The following is a 24,525-nucleotide window of genomic DNA, read 5'->3' as shown; positions in this document are numbered from 1 at the left end:
TGAAAATGGAAGTGTATTTTGAAAACCGACAATTCATGTAACAGGCTGAAATTGAAACGACACCCCAGAACATCAACGACCAACGCACCCAGGGTACCTTGTACATCATATGTCAACATGGCAAGTCCATGACCAAACGTGTATATGTGACGAGGTCGGAGTGATAACGTGTTGGTGACATCGTGTATGAGCTGAATTTGTCATCAGGAGGTGCAGGGAATGGTGGATGTTTCTTTCAGCTATGCAGGACACACAAGCTGCAGACCACTGCAGACAACCTTTCAAGACCAACAAAACAAAACTGTTCTATTTTTTTTAAGAATAGAATAGAATAGACTTCATTGTCATTGCACAAGAGCAACGAAATTTGCTGTGCCATGCCTGAAATATAAAAAATAAACTAATAAATACACAACACATACACGTACACAATCATCCCAATTAATGCCACAAAAAGTGACCACAGACATCACTGGGTTTCCAGCTGGTATGGATAAAACTAGTAACATGTGCAAAGCAATGCCTTGCTTGATAGAAAAACTCAGAGACTGCAAGACCCATACTGAGGAAATTCAAAAAAGCAAAATTAGTTTTTGCTAGATTGATCGCCTTGCCATCTTGATCTGTGTGTTCAAGACCTTGAATAATCTTTTCCAGACAATTTAAGTATACTGGAGTGTCACAACATTTGCCTCTACAATCACATTTTATGCTGTGCTGTTTAGACACAAACAGGCATTGTTAGGGGATGAAGGTCTGTGCATGTCCTTCTGTTGTCATTGTGTCATGTTTGCTCTGAAACTCCTCAAGTTGTCAGCTGCCTGTGTTGTATCTGCACCAGTGTCTCCAAGACAACCTCCTGTGTGCTTGGCAAGTATAGTGACATTGATTCATGACGAGAGCGTGAACACATTCATATGTAGAATACTGATTTCTGATCATTTCCTCACCTGACTGAGGGCTGTGTCTGTAGATTACATTTTAATTGATGACCAGAAGCTACAAAACTGCTAAAGCTTCATATTATTGCCGTGGGTGTTAAAATCAGCAGCAGCTACAGAGACTGTTTCTTCTTTTTCCAGCTCGCTCCGTTGTGCCACTGACTTTTTGACACAGCAAATCTGGCCCCTTGACAGCAGTATCTTCATGCTCCTAGAGCACAGTCTCAGTGAGACCCTTGAGTCTGCATGAGTTTAAATGAATGGTTGTCAGCACAAGTGTGACATCCTCTGGAACAATAAATGCTGCTTGTGGGATCTCATCTCAACCCATGTTAAGATAAGATTACTAGACCCTTGCGCATTTGCATCCTTTCTATCTCTATGTTACCTGCACCCCAAGTTGTGATTGGTGGCCATGCCAGGCAGGCTTGTGGCATTTATTTGCTTGCGTGGTAAGCCGAGAGGAAGTTCAGTCACCGTCTCCGTGTGTGGGCTTACCTTGCGGCCTTTGCAGCGCTGCTTTGTATGAGCAGAAAACAAGATGAAGCTTCACATTAGCAGTGCAGTGAATCCTGGGGCTCTAAATCTGTCAGAGCTGCATCAGAGCATCCTGGTGTAGCCAGCGGCATGTAGACAGGCAGGATTTATAACTTACTATTTAAATGGATGCATCTCTTCCTAAGTGCTTCTTCAGTGGGTTATGATGAGTGCATGCCATCTCCGATCATGGATATAAAACCAAAAATGACAGCTGTAGGCTGTATTCAAAGTAATTTGCCCCGTCAACTGTAATACCACTTGTAAAAAAAAATGACACTAACTTGAATGATTGCACAAAAAAGTGATGCTTTAAGATTTTGATTTCAGTGTGAATACCAACCTGGTCTCACTTCCAACTCGTCAAATGCCAGCGCTTGGTGAGTAGCCCGTCAGTATTAGACACCGTGAGCAAGAAAGTTCACATAGAGTGAGTGGGTCAAACAGACTCCAGACTTTCACCTGGGAGTCCGCTGTTTGTGTCCCATGTGAAACCAAAAGTCAATCGAGTTATTTTATATGTATACTATGCTAGTGACATATGTTGCTTGATGTCATATTACATTAGTAATAAACACAACATTTTCTTCTATTACATGCTTTTGTTGCCTAAACCTAAGGAAGTAAACCTAAGTACAAAGTTTTTTTTACCTACATTCTAAGTTTATTTTGAAAAAGACTATGCATTTATTGAGCATTAGTTTATTCTGAAAGGAGACGGTGCATGCAACAAGCATAAATTGACACGCCTCATCACATACTGACGTTTTGGTCATGGACTTTCCACGTCCACATACGAAGTGCAAGGTACCCTGGGTGCATTGGTTGTTGACATTCTGGGACACTGTGTCAAGTTTTCTTCTTTCAAAATACACTTCCATTTTCACAGGATATTTACCATTTGCATACAGTGTCTTTCAAAATAAATGCACTACGTTGGTACAACACTGCAAACTGACGTTTTTTTCCTTCAGCAACACACACATATGGTTGGGTTAAGGAAAAAAGAACAGGGTTTGGCTTAAGAATCTTATGGGATGCAAACACCGGTCTCTCGAGTGGAAGTCAGTGTTTGTTGGACCCATCCACCACTGCTCCTGCCCGCCCCACTAAGACTTTAGTCACCTTAACTTTCATCCTTGTCCTGCCACGTTTCCCACTGACGCTGACGGGCACCATTAAACTATAACGGACGCTGCAAGTCACTGCCCATGTGCCGGATTTCAACGTCTTCGGAGTGAGACTGGGCTCGACACGCCAGCCCTGAAAGTCCAAAACTGACACAGGGGTACCTAGTGACGGGCCACTGACCAAGCAACGGTATTTGACGAGTTGGGAGTGAGCATGTGTTGTGAATACAGCATCAAGTAATATAACAGTGATATTTAACTTATGGCCCATGGGCCAGATTTTTCCTGCAATAGGGTGCTAAATGGTCAACTGACCATTTTCTTATTCACAATCAAAATTAAATTGATAAACAATGGGATTTTTTTTTGTCTTCTGAGTGTAAATATGTTAAATAGCATTAAAATAATCGACCCCCCAAAGAGGTCCAGGCCAAGCCCTGAATGTTCTCTAATCCTCAATACGCCCCTGTGTACACGTGACCTGCTTCAATATGATTTGCCAATTAGAAAAGATGAGTGAGTGCCTGTTCTCAACCTTTTAATATTTACTGTCAGGTTTGGGACTGCAACATCTTATTAACTTGAGCTTGGCCTCAAGTCAGCACTCAATCAGTCTACAGTGTCCACCCAGGCAACTGTAATACACTTTTTGTGTGCAGTAGGAAAAGCACAGCTGTAACTAAGAAACTAAATTATAGCTGCACTCCCTTTTTTGGTGTCAGAGACCATTGTAATTACCAGAAGGGTGGAAATCTTACATTATTGAAACCCTGCTGGTTATGTGTGATTCTCTTCAGCAATTTGTAGATTTGAAAGACATGATCCTATGCACAAAATATGTTGATATTGTCTATATGAATGCAATAACTTCAAATTAAAACATGTAAATTGAATCAGATATTTTGGTGACAAAGTTCTCAAAGAATTGAAACTACACTGGATTTACCAAACCTCTTGCAAAAGTCTGGTGAGCAAGGAAGCTGCAATCCATATACTGTGGGAGTCGTAGGTGCGGAGAATGTTATGTGATGGCAAGTCGATATTAACCTCTTTATTTTCATAGCACCTGTGTTATACCCTTGAACAAACCTAAAATATCACTAACATCTGTTTTCTTTAGATTAGGCTCCAAACGCTGCCGTCTTGGTAGATCAACAAGGCAGCCTACATACTCTTGCATCTTCTGTGTTTGTGCTTCACTCTGTGTTGGATCACATCCTCTCTCCCAGTTTCTATCGCACACTCACTATACTGTCTTCTCTTGCTGGAACAGGGAAGCAGAAATTTCAAACAAAATGTTTGCAAGGCACCTCCGCCAAACTTAAAATATTGATCTAATACCATTAGGGCCTGTTTTATATTTGCTCTATCAATGCCTGACAGAAGGACTCTGTAGCAACTGGTGAAAGCTGAGGTTTATTGTCATATTGCGGAGTCCAGCTATCGATGCAGGGGGGATGAAATGCTAATATTGTGCAGCTATTGATCTCACTCGGCCACTCAAATGTAAAACACAGGAGGGAGCGGCACAGCATGGCTATAAGTGTATGCAAATACACTGTGGCCATGCTTGTCATCTGAGCTAGATCAGAGCATCTAGCTGTTATCTGATCGGAACACTGCTTATCTTTTACGCACAGAGTGAAACGCACTTATCCATGATGCTGTGCTTTCATGGACACACACACCAGTGCACGCACACACAAGTCCAATGAATACATGATCTGTTTTGTCTTTCCCCTGCCATTTATTTGAGCCTCATTAAAATGTGCTTGATTACATAACTGCCCTAAAACTGAAGGTAAGAAACAAAGAGAGCAGACTAATGTGTAACCTAATCATGCCCTCTTATTTGATTAAAAAAAGGGCCTTATTGCTTCTAGATAGAAGCATTTGCCGAAACCAAACATGTATCAGTTATTTCTTATGAGCAAAAATGTGGAGTGCAGAGTGAAAAGGGCAGTGTAAGTAAGTAAAGCTTTATTTATATAGTACTCTATTAAAAACACCTATAGGGTGTTGGAGGGGTGGTGGATGGGTCCAACAAACCCTGGACTTTTACCTGGGAACACGGTGTTCGTATCTCCTATAAATGTAAAGCCAAACCATGACGTTTTTCTCCTAAACCTAATCACGTGCTTTTGTTTGTCCTCGAATGTCAACAGCAGACGCAGAAGCATACCTTGCATGTAATATGCAGGCGTGAAAGTCCCCTGACAAAGCTGCAAAATGTAATGACTTGGAATAAGAACGTGTTGGAGATCTATAAAAAGGCTTGCTTACAAAGATGGTTTTTAGAAGCCGCTTAAAACTGTCCAGAGATTCAGCAAATCTGACCGATTGGGGAACATGACTCCAGAGAGTTTGAAAATGCATGATCACCTTTTGTTTTGCAGTGGGAGTGGGGGATAGGTTAAAGGTCGAGATTTAAGTATTGGTGTGACTGAGAAGTAAGGAACGAGGAGATCTGAACTGGGGGCAAGGTAATGCAGGGATTTAGTTTATTCTGATTGTTTCATAAGTGGATTTAAAGAATGTGCAATAGAGATTAAACATCCCATAGGGAACATTACAGTCAAGTCAAACCAACTATTTTTTTCTGGACTCAGTAGGCCTAAATGTAAAAAATGTTGCATTTCTAGACCTCTTCAGTAGGGCTGTAAATCACATCATGGTATCATGTAGTGACTTTTGGATCATCTACAATATTTGCTGATAATCACAAAAGTCACCACAGTCAGGAGCCTGCGATCGATATGACACAATATCAATATATATCACAGTTGTCTTTTTCTTGGCTTCTTTCCATTGTCTGCCTGGTTCCAGGCCACGGGCACTGTTTGAATGTTTAGGAAGCAAGTGTGCTTGGATGGAAATGATAACACAGAAAAGGGATAAGAATTTCAAAATAAAGGAATATCTTAAAGATGACAAATGTATTGTTTTTTTTCTTTGCATTGATGGTATCGAATTGTTGATCATTGAATCTAGGTGTTGATCCTGATCAATGTATTGTTACACCCCTGCACTACAGTGGTCATTTCTGCTGTTGACTACCACTCAAGTTGGCCTTTCTGTAGCTATCTTTAAAAAAAAAAAGAGAGAGAGAAAAGAAAAAAAATCAGCTTCTTTGGTGAATCTGGGGTCCCACATTGTTGTCACTGATGGGCCAGTTAACTTCTCCCATGGCTCATTTGGGCACACTGCAGACCTAGACATCCTTTTATCTCTGACATCTCCACAGAGGGGTTTGTGGAGAAAGGAAGGCACTGCACTTATGTCCAATCCAAGTATTTAATAACAAAGACAGAGTTTTGGTCACTAGATCCTTATCAGGGTGAATGTTTGACAAGACGATCTCTCAGGTTTGCCATAGTGACCTGTAACATCCAAATTCAAAACGATGGCTTTATTAGCTGCCCCATTTGGGATGATGTCTCACACTTTGGCTCTGCCATTGGATGTTCTCTGACTTAGATTGCTTAGATTGACAGACATCAATGTAATCTGCTTTGTTGGTCTTGGGGAACTTTTCGTACTTTTTAAAGATCAGTGGAAAACATAATCCCTCCTGACAAGTAGTGGCATGCCAAAGAAAGGTTAGTATCCATGTTAACGGAGGTCCACATATCAGCACTTACCAGCTGAGATCCACTTCACCTCATGTCCTATTCTCTGGTTGTACTTTGCTGCGTCATAGAAGTAAGGGCATTGATCTGTAGGTTGGGGGCAAGATGATCAAAGAGTGTACTGTCTGGAGAGGACAATCAGGAAAATGTTTTTAGACTCCAAAACAATTTTTTGAAAAGGGGCCCCTGATGACGACTCATACTGGCATATCTTGGATTCTCAATGGATACCGTTAGTGAGCACAGTCAGCTAACTACCTGTAACTGTCATACACACATTAGGTGTAAATGTAAGCACCATTAAACATGCATTCCTTTCTGGTCACCAAAAGCTAAAGAAAAAACAACCAAAGGAGGAAAAACAACACCCCGGTTGTTAGGGGGCCTTTATAGGCTTCTTTGCCTGGGGACCCCCAAAGTCTAGGATCACTGCTGATATCCACCAGTGCCTTATCCAGCCTTTGTTTTCTGAACAATTCATCATGTCCATATTTAAAGGCCATGCAAACCCTCAGAGGTGTTTCCACTGATCTACATGTAATTAAACAACATGTTTTCGTCCCAACTCCTCAAATACTGCCACTTTGTTGGTGTATCTTCACGTTAATAAAGACCTCTGTCTAGGTTGAAGATAGCCTGAGCTATGTTGCAGGTAGATGTTTTTCACAGGAGACATTTTTTTGACCTGTGGCAGGATGAAAAGCACAAGTGTACTTTGGAAGATAAATGAGAGCCCTTGTATTGTGCATGCTGAATCACTGAGATGGCTCACTGGGACACTCAAATTGAATAAGAGCCCTCATTAATGTTATAAGTTGAACCTGTGCTTTGCCTGCTATGAATGTCAAATGTCTGCAGAGAAAAAAGTTGATCACATGAAGTCACAAAACTCATTGAACTAATTAAAGATAAAGAGTGTATGTTCTAGCGCTAATGTCAATCTTGGCCTTTACATCCCCACCCCACTGTCTTGACGTCTAATCAAGGTGAATGGAACAGTGAAAATGCCTGTGGAGCATGGGGCTTTAATATCATTTATCATAGCAGCCTATTATTCTACTGTATACTCCTGTGGATAATTAATGCAATTATTTTTACTGTAATAAAACTGTCAGGATATTCATAAGACTACAGGACTGTTTGTGTACTAAGGCTGTTTCATCATTATTTATTTACTTTTTATTAATTTTTTAATGTCACGTTGTACTGCAATCTCAATTATTGCCAGTAGATGGCAGCATCCACTACTACAGGCGCTGTTACGAAGAAACAATTTAAAAATGTCTGAAAGCTGCTGGCTACTTTGCCACTATTTATCTATCCTCTGACTCTGTTTGCGGACACGTTATTTTATATTAATGTGTGGTTCCACATTTTATGACAGGATACGGTAAACATCAGTTTTGTTAAGCTAGTGTTCTGGGAAAGCTCGTCACTTATTATTTGTTGCAAATTTCGTAGTTGTCTTTTTTATTTAACAGTACCCCAGTGTAGAAAGCATTATCTGTTATGTTTGGTTACCACAATAACCAAAAGTATATGAGCAAGCAACACAAACTGGGTCTAACTAGTAAGAACAGTAGCATTAGCTAATGTTAGTTGCATAGACGCATAATGGTTTATGTGGGCTATTATCTCTTTATTAGGTGTTGTTTGTGACAAATCACATTTATACTTTGTGTCTCAGAGTATTGTAGTTAGCTTGCCACCGATAACATTTTACAGAGGAAAACCAAAAGTCACATAAAGTCTTGATGCTTGTGCTTGCAAAGGTATGAGATTTTAAATGTACGATAACGGTCTCAGAAAATATCAGGGTATTAAAAAATGTATCAGGCGGTCAGAGCTCCATGTCCTAAACTTCACTGGCAGAATATGGAGCATTAAATTGCAAGGTTAATGCACCATTAGATGGGCACACTTCGTGACACACATCAGACACACCCACACTGTGTCGCGAGACCAACAGGTCCCCTGCCTTGTCTAGCTAACATGCTACATGCTAACATACGTCGTATTGGCCCACTGCAGCGGCGATTTCTGCTATCACTGAGGAATTCTCACCTTCATTGAGTTGTGTGAGACACTCCTGCTGTTTTTGGCCGTTCATCTCTGTCGCAGCTGGGGCTACAGTGCTTCTTTCACGGCAAAATGTTTGATAACTTTGTGGAGCGCAGTGGGACAGAGAGGCAGAGTGGGCTGGTTGTATTGTTCTTTGACTACAATCGAGCTAAGAAGTTGAATGTGGAGCAGGCTGTGGAGAAGCTAACGGTGTACAAATTTCAGACAGGTGAGTACAACAAACTGAGTGACAATGTCAACATTATAAACCGTAGCGTTGTGTGCGCGTGTGCATCTTATGGACAAAAAACTGGACAATTATTTTGCATTAGCGTGTGTTTGTGGTTGTAGCTATCAGTTTCGGTGATATTTTATCCCTCTGTTCTTGTCCTGTCATGCGGGATATATACTTCTGCGTCGAATGGACGCCGTACCTACGGCGTAGGATGACGTGCGCCTCCCCAGAAATGTAACTACACATGGCGGTGATGCAGACCTCCTGTCTGTTTTTGTGAGCTGAAACCATTTCCCTTAGTGGAAACAAAGCTTTTATTTACTTTAATTTCACAGATAACAAACAATAAATTGTGAAGACAACGCCTCCACAAAAAGTAGTGTGATTTGATATGATTTGATGTGATTTGATCTTGTGTGTGATTTATCCTTTGGGGATTTGTACTTTGGGATTTATTCTGGCTTCATATGAGCAGAGGATATCTCCGCTCGTTGCTAGGCTAATTTATACCATGTAAAATGCCATAGGCTTGTGCTAATAAAGTTAGCATGTTGTATTTGTTTGGAAAATGTGTTTAGCTTAAGACAGTTGTTTTGAACCTTGTGAGTTGTAATGGAGCTAAATTTTGTAACGTTGCCTTTGTTAAATGTTGCTGTTGTCCCTGGCTTCATATGAGTTGAGGAAAAATTTGCTAGCTGCTAGGCTAATTTATACAATGTTAAATGTCGTAGGCATGTGCTAATAATGTTAGCATGTTGTATTTGTGGGGAAAATGTGTCCAGATAAAGACAAGTGCTTTGTTTGTGAATGCTGCCAGTTATAGTGAAGCTGATTTGTGTACTTGTGTTTGAAATTGTCTCTATTAAGCCATGTTGATAGTGTGTTTTGGGTGTGTTTTGAATCAACTAAACTTTACAGCATTTCACAGAAACCCCACCACTGACTAGTGTTTTGGAGGTGTAACTGCAGAGTAACACAGACACACCACAGCACAAGTATAAATGCTCGCAACGGCATAGGCCACGTGTGTAGCCTACAGCGTAGGGTCTGCTGCACAAGTATAAATCCCCTAAGAAGTGGCATGTTGTTTAATTTCTGTAGCCTTAATAATGTCTACAGCTCTTATTATTTTGGCCCAAGTTTTGTCCTCTTTTTTTTATGGTTATATAGTTATGGTTATGGTTCCTCGACTGAGGAAGGATGTTGTGTAACTAATAATAAGTTGTATGCACAGGCTGCAAAGTTTTATCCATAGAAAAAGAATAAATTGTTGGTTTGGACATAGGGGTTCTGTGATGTTGTATGTATACATTGACATGTAAACATGTGCTCTTTGAATTAATGGGTCTACCATATAACATCATTATCATCATCGCCTCTAAAATGACCTACAGTACAGTCAGTTACTCTTATCTAAGGACATTTTTACACAACTAACAGCACTTTTATTTGAGAAAAATATTCTGGTACTCCTTCCATCCTTGCTGCTGATGTACCTGAGTAGGAGCAAACCGTACCAGCAGTACAATCAGGAGAATGGAGAGGTGCTGTGGCTGTATTCATCCAGGACCATCCATTTGCTGTGTTAGCAGTTACCAAAAACCAGATGACAGCTGAAGCGCATCATCATTCAGCATGTGCAACATTATGTTTGGCACATAGATGTCTATAGATGGAAGAGCTGCTTCAAATGGAGGAAATGGAAATTACATGACACACAAAATGTTCTATTCTAGAAGAGTAGTCCATACTTATCTCGTCGGGCCATTGGGATGATGCAGTTCTCTCTTTACGATTGTAATTTCTGTATTTAATGATTATTCTTCTCTCACATGAGATCCATGTAGTAGTTTAAATGAAAACTTTCCGAACAATGAATTGAGATGCTGCTTAATGCTAAAAATGTTTCTAGTCCAGTCTTGCAAAAAATTCTAATGAACAAAATATGTTCCAAGAGAGCTAATGATTAGCAAATCATAGAAACAGACTCTGCAGTAAGTAAATTAGTCATTCTAATGCCATCTCTTACAGAGATCAGAGCCTGTAAAATGATACGTATATTAGAAACATTCAAAAGCTGACACAGCATGGTTTCAAAGTGACCAAAGGCTAATCAAATTAGCATGAACCTTATTATGTTATGTCGCCAAACAGCTGATTGAACTTGCTTATTTCTGATTGAATTAGCTTCGATCACAGCTGGGAGAATGACTGCAGTATGTTGCTGTGTGGGCAAATGCAAATCACCTAGCCTATGACGTGAGACAGCAGTGCCTGCAAAATATTGATGGATGACAGAATATGATCCTGTCATAAGCCTGATCAATAAATCAGCAAGGCCTTGAAAAAAATCCATAATTTATATCACATCAGCGAGTTGTCCTTGGGTCCGTCTGTCAACCAGGAGTCAATGAGTTCTGTCACAAACCTGCTGGAGAAATGTAGTGAATGGCTAAACCTGGGTTGTTTTTAACAACATTGGTGTCACTGGTGATTTTGTGCCTTTGTGCTTTTGTCCTTCGTTTCTATTGTTGTAGATGCCGAACAGCTTTGTTGGTTTGGAGATTTAAACCAGGACAGAACAAGACTCAAGCTCATCTGTTAAGCAGCACTGTTGCTTTATTGAAGGAAATGAAGCTACACACACCAAGCAAAACCGTCAGTCGAAAGACTTCCATCTCTCTTGCCTATCTGTCTCTCATGTTTCTACAGCTTGTGGGACTTGGTCTTGATTGCGTAATATAATCAACACTGGGATGAAAAACCTGTCTCGAAAGAAGCTCTGCTAAATGGAAAACTGTGTGTGCTTGACCTGCTCCTGTCCACAGCGTGACTGTAAGCTGATCAGATGGATGGAGTACGCAGTAGCTGCACCTTTGCATGTGTGTTTGTGCATTAATGTGCCTGTGCACTTGTGACGTAGTCTAATGGCATGGTGATGAGGCTACCTGGGATATAGAGCTAAGTCAATATGACAAAATGATCAAAGAGACACAACTGACAGGGTTGTGAGTGAGAGCCCTAAACCTAATGTGTGCATAACGTGAATTTTGCACAGTCATGTCCGGTGCACAGTTCTAATTCCACAATACTGTAAATGAGATCCTTAAAAAAGGCATTGCACAAATTCTCTGTGCAATGTATGAATAATATATGCCTCATTATATTGAATATGTGCTGTCTAACGACTGAAGAGTCTCTGAAAGCGCACTGATAGTTTTATATTCTGTTTCCCAATTTTACATTTCCAAGAACAACATTGATGAAACCCTCCAGATTCAAAGTTGCCACCAGAAGCATGAACACTTTGTAGGGAACTACATAAAATAAACAGGAATTTGTCTCTGAGAATTATTTTTTAATGTACATCCTGTCTTTCAGTGCTTCCTCAGTGTCTTTTTATCAAGTATGGCTACACAGTGCATGTTTTGTGTGTGCCATAGAATGAAACACATTGAAGCAACACGCAGGGGTGTCTCTCCACACGGACTTACCCTCTTAGCAGCAGGAGCGTCAATATACTGTACCATCAAAACAGCACACTCTGACCCACATACGCCAGTCATTAGGCTCTAGCTTAACTACAAACAACACGACTCATGAGAGCTGCACCAACAGGTGATCTGTATCTTCACAGACATGTTGAAGTCAAAGTGTTTAGCCATCAGAAATGTATTTTCTTTCTGTATGCAGTGTGAAGAGAGAATAGCAGAGATGCTGATAAGGGTTTGTTTCTCAACGCAGAATTGTAATGAAACTCTTGGATTGTGCTCTGTGTTGATTGATGTAGTCACAGTGTCTCCATAACAGTAACCCATGTGTGAGAATTGATGGATTGCATTTCCCGTGTGAAAAAGCATATGTATTGCTTTTCTGAGATTTATGTCACCTCATCACTGGAGATGCAGCAAAATCCAATTTATGTGTCTCGCTTGTTTTATATTTATCCTCTCTTCACCTGACACTCTCAGTGATTGAAGTGAAAAAAGTGGAGAGCATGCGGTAGTCATTACCTCAGTCACATTTCTAATTAAGGAGAGAGTTTTTGTGTTCGCTGAGGAAAACAGTTCTTTGAAAGAGATGAAAAGCAGTTCTCTCTTCACATAGGGCCCATTAAACAAAAGCCTTTATTGTCCACTCTTCTGCCTACATCATCCCTCATTGTTGTTTTTTAGGATATCACTGATACTGTGATATTCCACTCCATCGTCAAGGGAACAAACAAATCTTTTTTCTGGGAGTCTTTCATCTTTTCTCTACCTACCCAACTGACATATTTCTTTTTGATTCTCCTTTTTAGATGTGCGGTGTCCGTCCAGACACTGGTTGTCGCGTGGTCACTCCTATGAAGAGCAAACTGCGTGGAACCCGAAGTACTGCGTGGTTGGTGACTGTCAGATGCTGCTTCTGAATGAGGAGGAGGTGGTGAGAGCAGACAGTACTATCTCTTGTCTGTCATGTCCCTCTGTGTCACCATTGTTATTCTCGTCTGTTCATGTTCCTCTTTTTTTTGCCTTTGCTTTGTAGCGTCTTTCCATCCACCCATTTTTCCACATAGCTGTACATTTTACAACACATCTTAAATTCATGTAAATATTATTATATCTGTCACATTTTTGCAGTGGCTAGCACCGTTGCCTCACTGCAAGAGGGTTCTAGGTTTGATCCCACAGGCCCTGAACAGGATAAGTGGTTACACATGCAATTAATTACAGCAGTTTGACTGTGAAGTGAGTTTCAAGCAAAACTGAATATAACTACTTGTCACTGATACTCAGTGAAAAGCAGTCCATAGATATCCAGTAGGGGTGGGAAGTATGGATCTTTTATTACATACATTATTAATTTTTGCAAATACACATTTTAATGAAACTTTTGGTACTAGAATAATAAAATCGATTGCTTTTTTCGTCCACTAGATGGTGCTTATGTTCTTTTCCCTGGTGAGGTCAGCAGGGTTGTCAGTCAGCAGCATTTTGCAGGAAGTTCATCAAAACAAAGACGGAGGCGAGAAAGAAATCAGAAGCGTGCTGTCTGCGTTTAAATCAAACGTCTGGTCTTATCTTGGATTTTTTTCACATGGAAGGAAAGGAGGACTTCAATATGACACATGCGATTTGCAAGCAGTGTCATATGAGAATAAAATGCTCTGAAAATACTACTAACATGAAGGCTCACCCCACACTCCACCATCCAGAGATAGCGTTAGCCGCTGACGACCAAGCTAATTCTAAACCCGCTCATCCGAAAAAAATCAACCAACACTGGACACACTTAGCTTGACAAAACTAACATCCAACTCGAAGAGAGCCAAGAAAATAACACACTCCAACACCTACTTCATGTGCAAAGATCTGCGTCCATACAGTGTCGTTAAAAACAAGGGCTTTTGTTACATACTAAAACACTCCGTCGGTATGTGACTCAGTCCCAACATTTTTTCACCAACACAGCCGTACCCAAGCTCTACAGAGAAGTGAAGCATAAAGCTGATGAATCTTTGAGTACAGCGGGAAGAGTGTGATTAACTTGTGACACCTGGACTTCAAGGTCAGTGGATTCATATGCAGTAATGGCACATTATCTCAGAGAGCTGGCGACTGCTGCCTCATGTTCTTTAAACTAGAGCAGTCCATGAATGTCACACTGGAGCAAACATTGCAGACGTCCTGCAAAATTGTTTTTGTAACAGCCAACGCCTCTACCATGGGTGCAGCAATTCAGTTAGCGGGATACCTGCATGTGCAGTGTTTCACTCGTGCTTAATCTGGCCCCTCAGAGGGCATTAAATCTGCCAACAGCTCAGTTTGTCAGGTGTATGAAGCATTTCTGACAGGTTTTATGATGGTATTGGTCAGTCTGTCTACTTTCCATCACATTTTGCTGCAATAAAAATTATTTCAGATAAACTGACTGAAAAATGTATTTTAAGATGTAAAACTGTTGACAAAGTTCGCAAATGGCAAAAAAGGTAATAAATCGCAATATATCACATATATTGTATCGCAGTCCTCAGAATATCGCAGTATCACAAAATCATATTGTGACCGAAGTATTTGATAATATCGTATCGTGGGTCCTCTGGTGATTCCTACACCTAATATCCAGTGTGCAGTCTAGGGTACAAATCGAGTTTAAATAATCATATCAGTAAAAGTAAAGGCCTTAAAAAATACAGTATCAGTTAGGCTATAATAATAATGAATACCTATGGAGAAACATAAGCTCCTGACTGAATCCTGAGTTTTGTGAGAATTGATGCTGCATTTAAATTCATCTCATGCAGAGCAAGGGGAGTCTGGCTCTTTGACTAAGAACAACTCACAAGTCAGCAGGGTTATCCAAATTACATTGTTCAGTCTGCAATACCTTGTCCTTGTTTAATAGTTTTGTGTGAGCTCATTTTCAAATCTCCCTCATACCCTACACCTACACAGATATTCTCCCCTTTATGGCTTGTTAGGTGTCTTCTCGACACAAAGTCATTACTAGGATTGGACTGTATATTTGAGCTCAATATCACATTAATTACTGTTATTGATATATATTACATTGTAGCATATGTATGCAATATGTTTAAATCAGAGATGTGGATTCAAGTCACATAACCTGGACTTCAGTCACAAATTTGATGACTTTAAACTTCAAAAAAAGAACCTGCAATTAGGGTTGCAGCGGTATACTGGTGTTTACCATGATATGAATATTGACAGTTATCATACTGTGTACATTTGCTTATCTACAATAAGTTTCAATTATAGTCATAAAACATTTGTTCAACCAAAAACAACCCTTCCCTTTTCTTCCTTTAAGGGTCATTCTGATTGATAATAATAATTATTGGCAGTTTGGCAACTCAGACAATGGCTGGTGATTTCACTTTGAATTGGGCCTTTCCTGATCAACTATATTTTTTCATTTAGACATAAAACAGAAAACATGCAAAACATACAATGTCACTTTAATTATTTTTACTATATTACTAATTTGTTCCATTCTGCCATTACTTAAATGTCCTTGGCATCTCCTATGGTAGTATGTCGCTTGAACTACACTACAGAAAATGTGCAGAAATGCGAACACAATGAATGCAGAGTACAGACAGAAGGCTCCATCTGTCTCAGTATCTAACATTGAGCATAATTGAGCCCTTAGCAGCCCATTGAGCATAATTGAGCCCTTAGCAGCCCACAAGTGGAATAAAACACTGTGGCAGACAGTATTATCAGTTGTGCAGCATTATTTCCTAAGTTTAATATATTTTAAATTTTGTCTGGCCATCTGTTGAAGAGCGACAGATGAGAGCGGGAAAACTGCCATTTTGGATGAAGGCTGTATTTTGTGGTATTTGATTCACTTATGATCGCTCAACCAGTTGTACATACACCTGATTTACTCTGGGTTTACTCACTCTAAAAAAGGATAAAATAATTATTGTTATATTACTCACTGTCCTGTAAGTTCATAAGGACAATTAACATCTAGTGTCTTTCCTTGCATACCTCTGCCCACCTTTAACCTGATCCCATTCATTCCAGTTGGAGCAGCTCACCCAAAAGTGTCTCCTGTGTCTGTGTGCACCTCCTGCTGTGGGTGCCAATAACTCATGCACATTAGTGTCTGTGTCTGGCCAACTGCAAGCACACATACGGCACAAAAATAATATTTAATATTCCATTGCAAGAGCCATTGCTTTTAACTAATGCCACTATCTAAGGACCATCAGCAGCAAATTAAATTATAGCTGCCTTGGGGAATTTCTCAAACCCTCTTCTCAGCACAGCAACAGGGACAGAACTGTCCCTCTCTGGGAATATAGCATCTTGTGTGAGAACACTTAGAACACGAGGCCTAGTTATTGGACTTGCCACACTTGCATACCGACATGACTGCTGGAACTGGGGAGAAAAGTGTGGCTACAGTTTTCTTTGTCTGCAATGCATATGATATGCCGTGCTGAAATGGAGCAATAATTGCAGGGGGGAATTATCTGAATCGACCCACGGGCAGCCTGCCCGCTACAGTGCCTTTTTGTTCCAAGAACAACAGCTTTTAAATGCATCCATCTAGAGACCCAGACTCTGAAAGGTCATCTGTAACACTGCAGGATTTGTGTGATGTCAGCAAACTGCAGGTCAAAAAGATGATACATTTTTATAATGGCTCACTTCATATAAAGGTGTGATGACATGGTTTAGACAGCCAAACAGTTTCCAGTAGAACAGGTCAGAGCATCAACTGCTCTGAGGTCAAACATTTATGTGCGTTCCTGAGACACGTTTGTCATGGCTGTATTAGGTTTTCTGGTATTTTAGCAACTCTTCATTGAGTGGGTGTACATGGTATGTTTAATTCCCTTTTCATTCGGAATGAAAGTTAATTCCTATTAAAAGTGATCTTGTAAACACCTAATTCGCAATGAAAATTGCCAATGCGATTGAAAATTCAATCCGATGTAAGGGGCTGGAATATTCTGTTTCTAATTCCGAATGAAAGAATTTCTCGCACTTGTATACACTCATCCCTCTTTAAGTTCATTCCGGTCTTTCTGCGCATGCTTGTTTCCTTGCCCTGCTGGTGCGATGACGTATATAGCGCGCATAGCAAAGGCCTGAGAGAGAGCAGTCGGACTCGTTGCTCTCACCGGTTTCCATTCACCACAGCACGGTCTTCTATCTCTCTTCTTCAACCTTCTACCTCCTTTCTCCACCTCAAAAGACGAAGCAGTAGCAGAACAGGGTTGTTGTCGTACTGCTGCTTCAAGAATATAAGCAAAAACAAGCCATCATGTAACCGCACCCATTGTCTGGCATTGTCATTGTGCTTGCTCAAAAAGTAATTCATTTAACTTGTATATGAAATATAGCTCAGTTCAAGCTCCTCTCATGTAGCCTGTTACTGTAGATGTTCTTCCATGTTCCTCCTCATAGTTATTAAAGATACCACACATACATTAAAAAAAAAAAAAATTCAGATGAAGCCTTTACTCTCCTGTGAAGAATACCCATTTGTTATAGTTGTACATATGATGTAATGTTTCTCCAGACATACATTACATAATGCAACATGGCTGAGAAAGCAGTTGCACCTTTTTGGAATACACGTAAATATTTCCAATATAGACACACATTAAAAATGAGCATTGTTTAAATCTGCCTATAGGATTTGTAGCATTAACTGGTTTTATCTTGATAAAAACATTTATTAGGATTTCACGTGAATAGTGCTACAGAAATGCATTTTTTGGGCACATACACCCCAAAGACTCAGTCAGTATCTGATGTGACCACCATCTGCCTCATGCAGTGCAACACATCTCCTTCGTATAGAGGTGATCAGGATGTTGAATGTGGCCTGTGGAACTTTGGCCCACTCCTTTTACATGGTTGTGCAAAGTTGCTGGATATTACTGTCGTACACGCCAATCCAGAGCATCCCATGCTCAATGGGTGACATCTGGTGAGTATGTGAGTCATGCAAGAACAACACATTCTTACTCTGACTTTGCCAGATATTGACGTTTGATCACGGACTTTCCATGTCCAGATACGACATGCAAGGTACTCGTGAGTGCATTGGTTGTTGACGTTCAGGAAGTTTACTGTTTACATACTGTCTCTTTTAAAATAAATGCACTATGTCAGTACAACAAGGTGAATTGACGTTTTTTTCCTCCAACAACAAATGCACATGGTTGGGTTAAGGCAACAAGAACACATGGTTAGGTTCAGGAATAAACAACAGGGTTTGGCTTTATAATCTTACTGGGACACGAATGCCGCTCTCCTGGGTGAAGACGGTGTTTGTTGGACCCATCCCTCCCGCCCGACCAACTTGGACTTTTGCCGCCTTGACTTTCGTTCTTGTCCTGCCGCATTTCCCCCTGACGCCGCTGAGCGCCATCAAGCTGTAACGGCGAAAGGCCATATATCATGCAGACGTTACAGGATGGCTTTTTCGTCAGTGTCCGATGCCCAAGCTACTGCCCAAGCGCCGTATTTCAGTGACTTAAAAGTGACACTGCGTTGGCAAGAACTTGGATGTTTTCAGCTTCCAGGAGCTTCCAGGAGTGCAACATGGGGCCATGCATTATCATGATGTAACATGAGGTCATGGCAGCAGGTGATGGCTAACTCTGTGCATTCAAATTGGCATTAAAATACACCTGTGTTTGTTCTACGTAGCTTATGCCAGCCTATACCATAACCTCACTGCCATCATGGGGCACAGTAAGCTGCTCGCCGACACAATGCCATACATGCCGTCTGTCACTGCCTGTCACAGTGTAAACCCTGATGAGCAGTTGCCTGCTGAACTGGTTAGGTCTAGACCCCTGCGAGGATGACACGCGTGCAGACAAACTTCCCTAAGATGGTTTCTGACAGTTTGGGCAGAAATTGTGAAAACTCTTGCGTCAGCTGTCCTGGTGGCTGGTTGTGAAGCTGGTTGAATGTACTGTCAAATACACAAAAACAGTCTTATGGTAGTCAAATGGACTTTCAGTTCACAAGCAACAGCTCTGGTGGCGATCCTGCCGTCAGTATGTCAATGACACACTACCTCAAAATTGGCAACATCTGTGGCATCTTGTGTCATAAAACTTCACATTTTTGACGGGCCTGTTATTGTGACCGTCCTAAGGCACATTTGTGTAGTAATGAGTCAGCTGTTGATTCAGCATCTTAATATGCCACACCTGTCAGGTGGGTGATTAATCTTTGGGAAGGAGAAGTGCTCAATAATAAGATTTAAACACATTTCTTCACAAAATTTGAGAGAAATAAGAATTTTGTGTGCATAGAAATAGTCTTAGATATTTTATTTTAGCTAATGTAAAAGCAAAAGCAAAAACAAAAGACTTGTATTTGTTAGGGATGAACAATATTTGATTTTTTTGCCGATATACACTATGCCGATATATAACAACTCATTTGGCTGATAACCGATACCGAAATTGATATATTCTTTTTTCCCCCCACCAAGTTTAGTGATCATCAAACCTCTTCTGAGTGGCATTAATTTCAAATTATGCATGCATACTCTTATCGTGTTGGCCCACTGGCAGATGGAGACATCAAGTACTATAATTTCCAACGCATATAATATTTATTCATTGTGCTAAATAAGAAAAAGCATGTTGGCCAAATCTTATAGTTCATTTTAAAGCTGATATTGGCCAATACAGATGTCATGCTGATATTATTGTGCATCCCTGGTGTTTATTTTTTGTTCAATGTATGAACTTGTCTTTATTCACTATTTATTTGATTAAATTTGGCCTATATATGCTTCCATTCCATAACACAATGTATGCAAACTCTAGGCTGAGCAAAAATGTAAAGTTGGGAAGTGAGAAGAAAGAAAAGTCAAAGTGTATAAAAAGACTTAAGAGTCCCCGCACAAAAGTTTTGATTGATTGTTGGTTGTGAAGCAGTATTAGCTGCAGGGGTTTCAGTACACAATCACTCTCTTTCTTTATTCTTTTGTTTTCTTCATTCTTTTGTTATATCGCTCTTTTAAAATAGTGTTTTTCTCTTTAGTTTTTGTTGAATTGTTTTACTCTCTCTCTCCAGTCACGTCCATCTTTCTCTTCCTTATACTCATGGTTCTCATGTGCTCTGACACATTTTGAAAAACACAGAATTAAAGCACAGCATCATTTGTAATAGAACGTTCACTCAGTAAATGTTTGTGGCATTGTTTGCCAAAGGCGATTAGGCCCTTAGCTATTTGTACAGCCAACATGACGTCCATAATCATAAGACAAACGATGCTCCCACAAACACAAAGACAGCCAAAAAGGAAGGATTCAGAGAGTGAATGCAAAACAGCACAAAAAAAGGCCAACAATCTCAACAGTGAGCAATTTCTCGAAGGCTGCAATATGAAGGTAATAAAACTGAAGGAAAGGTGTGATTCCAGAGAGGGTTGCAGAGTTTGGACTTTTTTCATTTCCACCATGTGAAGCATTCAGTTGTTATTTGGGCCCATTAAGCACAGTGTTTGTGAAATTAGTGATCAGGTTCAGCTCATCATTACTCTCTGGGGCGGCAGGAGATCAGCTCATAGGGACTTGGCTTGGGAACCTGAGGTCAGTGGGTGGAACCAAGTATGGAGCGTGGACTGGTAGCTGGAGAGGTGCCAGATTTACCTCCTGGGAACTGCCGAGGTGCCCATGAGCAAGGCACTGAACCCCCAACTGCTTGGGGCGCCTGTCCAAGGCAAACCCTTCACTCTGACATCTCCATTTAATGCATGTATAGGTCTTGTTTATGCATGTGTGTGTATTTCAGGCCTGTGTGTATATGACAACTCAGACCCTGGGATTCTTCTTCTTCCTCTGCTTATCTACATCCCTAAAGCTACATGTAACTGCCAGCAGATGGGGCTGATGATCACAGACAAAGAAGTCCAAAATTCATGCTGGGTAGAGGATACTTGAAGGGGCCACTCCAGTGTTTAGACTGAGCCTTAATTCAAGTGGGCTTTGCCATTTGCTTAACTGTTGTAATCAAATCAGTGCTTACGTCCATGGTAAAAGCAATTACCTTAATTGAATTAGCAGAGAGTGAAAAGATACATCACTGTTTCCTGTTTGCAATATTTTTCCACCGTTAGTCCTTTGACAGGAAATTAGTGAGATGGGTTCATTGCATCAGAACGATGGTAGTTTAACACTTGACCTATTTTGAGCTTTAAGTTTGTAACTCTGACTTGTTTTTTATGTGACTTACTCCCTCTCCATTAATATTTTAGGCATCTGAATGTTGGCAGTTCTCACCCCTCAAACAATAACTTTGTCACTTAGTATTACAAATCAATAGATTAGAGATTACAATCTCAGTGTTCCTGGTAGCTTGATACCCTTGGCCTTCCAGTACTTTTCTGTATGTTGCTATTACTGTATTTATCCCAGGCAGAATTGTTGCAATGACTAGTGGGACTCAATTACAGCTCACATTGCTTCGTCATCATGGCTCAGACCACCAGACATTGTCATTATGGCAGAGGCGTTGTCAGTGAGAGCTGTTCTTAAACCCTGGTCTCATGAGGCAAGTAAAGAGGTGACTTGCAGAGACACAGCGAGATAAACAGACGGACATGGAAACAGAGGGGTAGAGAAAACAAGGCAGACAGGGTGCTGCATTGAGCTGAGGGGTGTGAGGATGTTCGATAAGCCATTATCACTCCTTTTGGAGGACATCAGGCCCTTTCCCTTTTTCTTTCAGTCACCACTTTCTCACCACAGCCATCCTTTTCCCTTTGTCTGTTTAATCTTTTGGAGCCAAACATTTGGTATGCAAGCTATAAGGAAGATATGGGCTGACACAGACTGATGTGCTGCTAATGCCTGCTTTGTTTTATCCAATGGCTCCCCATTTATCAGGAGCTCTACAGCTATTGTGTGCTATTGGCCCAACACAGCATTAAACACGGTGACCAGAATAACCACAAGAACATAGATAAGGAGCCTTGGTGACTGTTGTATGTGTATTTCTTCCATTTCCAGCGGCCACCATTTTTCTTCTTGTTAGCTTTCATTCATTCCTCTGTGCGCTATCTTCTCTGTGTGCTTACTTTGTATCTGTGCCTTTTGTTGGATTTATTCAGCCTTTTATCTGTCTTGAATTCCTTGCTCTGTCTCTGTCCTCTTCTTTCTCTCTCTGTCTCAGCAGATCCGTTCCTTGTTTTTGCAGGAGAGGCGCTCTGCGTCGTGCAAGGTCCATCTTCTGCGACGCACCATCAGCGTTCCAGTGGAAACACAGTTTCCAGAATACCACAGCCAGCTGTCCACTGAGAGCGGTGAGTAGCCTGAGGACATACCTCTGCAGTAATCAGCATGCACACACAAGCAGACAAACACACACTCTCTCTCTCTTACACACACACATCCAGACACTTGAATACTTAAATTACTTTCTTGAAAGCATTTAATTAAATTAGAATGATTAATAGCCTAGAAATCAAATATTTAACACTTGTTCAACGTGGACATATAAAAATGTACATTACAATTTATTATTAAGACTCTGGAGACTAAGAAGTAGTTAGTGTTTTTTTTATGGGTAGGCGCAAGTTTTGGCTGTTACAGTATGTCCAAGGCTGCGAAATAGGAGCTTAAAGTAGGGGTGGGTGATGTACCCAATATATCGGATATAGTCAAATATCATTTAACAGGCAATATGGCGAATGAGCAAATTGTCATATGATCCTTGTGCATTTTAGTAAATGACTTATGCATTAAAGCAGGCTGTGTTTATGTGCAGTAGACTCACTCTCCCGTTCACACACACACACACACACACACACACACAAACAAGACATCCCAAACTAATCAACCTTACCCACAGGTTTAATGTCAGTTATTGAGCTGACATCAATTCAAAATGGAGGAAGGTTCCGGAGGGGGGTCTATCATCTGGAGGTGGTTTGGTTTTAGGAGAACAGATGTGGAACAGGCTGCTATGCTCTGCAAAATATGCCACAAAATGACTGCTGCCACATGTAGCAGTACCATGAGTCTATACCATCACGTAATACACATCCAATACAGATCACTGCAGTCAAGCCAGCCTCTGCTTTGAAAGAGGCGGCCAAACTCTACCTATGTTATTTTGCAATACACCCAAATACAATACAAGCACTGACTTCAGAGTTAAAGCACCATGGTAGGCATCCCAGCATTCATAAAGTAAGTCAGTGCGTCAAAAATAATTAAATAAATGAAAACACAGAAATGCATAAAACAAAATGAACTCGTTTTAAATAGTAACAAAATAACTACTGCCTACAAACTGTGTCATAGAAATGTCTAATTCCAATTGTGTGAATAATTAATCAAACTTAGTAACTAGGAATACATTCCAAAGACATATCTGACTTCCAAAAGACAGTACACCATTTCAGAGTGTCATCCAGACAGTATCAGGACTTTCTGATGTGCAATTTCAAAATTAAAGCCTTTAAAATGTCATACAAGCCACGTTCCCTCTTTGTTTACCAGGATGATCACACTATTTGATGCATGTGATCATACCAGTTATGTAATCTCAGAGAAATTCTGAAAAGATCAAGATATATATCGGGATCCTTGAGTCATATCACCCAGCCCCAGCTTAAAGTCAAACTTAAATACTCATATGCAAATGCTTGATCTGTATAAAGGTCAATGGACAGTGTAACTCAAGAGAAGCACTTCTGTCTGCTCCTTAGTGACATAACCAAACACTCAGACATGCAATTGAGCCTTGCATTACCCACATGCCTGTGCGAGCTTTCTACCTTATATCCACTAGATGGAGAGCTTGCTTCTTTGTAGCACTTCACTTGTACTGCCTCATCCTAACCACTGAGACTCACACTGAAAAATATTATGCTTTCTTTTAAACAGCATGTTGCACTTTCCCTGTTGCTTTTATGACGATGTGTAAAATAATTATTTCCTGGGTGTCCCAGTTTATACACTTATGTCTACAGACAAGATGGAGCAGCTCAGTTAAAAACTGGTGAGCGTCTGACAGGATGAGCACACAGAGTCAGTTATAATGAGGCACTAGGTGGCACTGAGGTTTGACATCCAAGTATTTGTATCCCACAGTTACCGTTGCTGGGTTGTCAGCTGGCATGCAACCTAATATGACCCACCTTTTAAGCAGTGTGTGCAGTTTTTCTTTTTTTTTTGTAGTTTAGGTGCTTAGTCATAGTATAAGCAATGGTTTCATTACAATGTTTTACAGTATGGTACAGAACATTGAGTTTAGGTTTTACTAGGTCATTTTCTAAGGTCTTGTTGCCCTTGCATCCCTGAGGCAGTGTTGTCTGACTGGACGACATAAGTATTGTGTATTTTCTGTCTCAACAATGTTGTGTAAGTATTTTGAGACCAAGATTTTTGCGTAGTTCTTTGTTGCTCCTGTGATTTTAGAGATGCTTTGTGCTGGGATCTGAATCATGCTTCCTGTTGACACTGTATGCCCAGAAATTAAAGAATT

The 24,525-nt window shown here is 40.5% G+C and overlaps 1 protein-coding gene across 4 annotated transcripts in view; it reads left to right on the top strand.

Moving 5' to 3' along the window:
- The window catches only part of dab2ipb (DAB2 interacting protein b), a 248,691-nt gene that overhangs the window by 12,814 nt on the left and 211,352 nt on the right, over window positions 1-24,525 (top strand). For 3 of the 4 annotated variants that reach the window (XM_033647470.2, XM_033647467.2, XM_033647461.2), the window contains exons 2-3: window positions 12,834-12,958; window positions 22,210-22,336. In XM_033647470.2, the coding sequence (XP_033503361.2) occupies window positions 12,834-12,958; window positions 22,210-22,336 (252 nt within the window). The remainder of the gene's footprint in view (window positions 1-12,833; window positions 12,959-22,209; window positions 22,337-24,525) is intronic. The other variant, XM_033647462.2, reaches the window with a different exon arrangement.

This window comes from Epinephelus lanceolatus, chromosome 19 (assembly GCF_041903045.1).
Source record: "Epinephelus lanceolatus isolate andai-2023 chromosome 19, ASM4190304v1, whole genome shotgun sequence".
NCBI classification, from domain to species: Eukaryota; Metazoa; Chordata; class Actinopteri; order Perciformes; family Serranidae; genus Epinephelus; species Epinephelus lanceolatus.
This window is presented reverse-complemented; position numbering and strand designations above follow the sequence as displayed.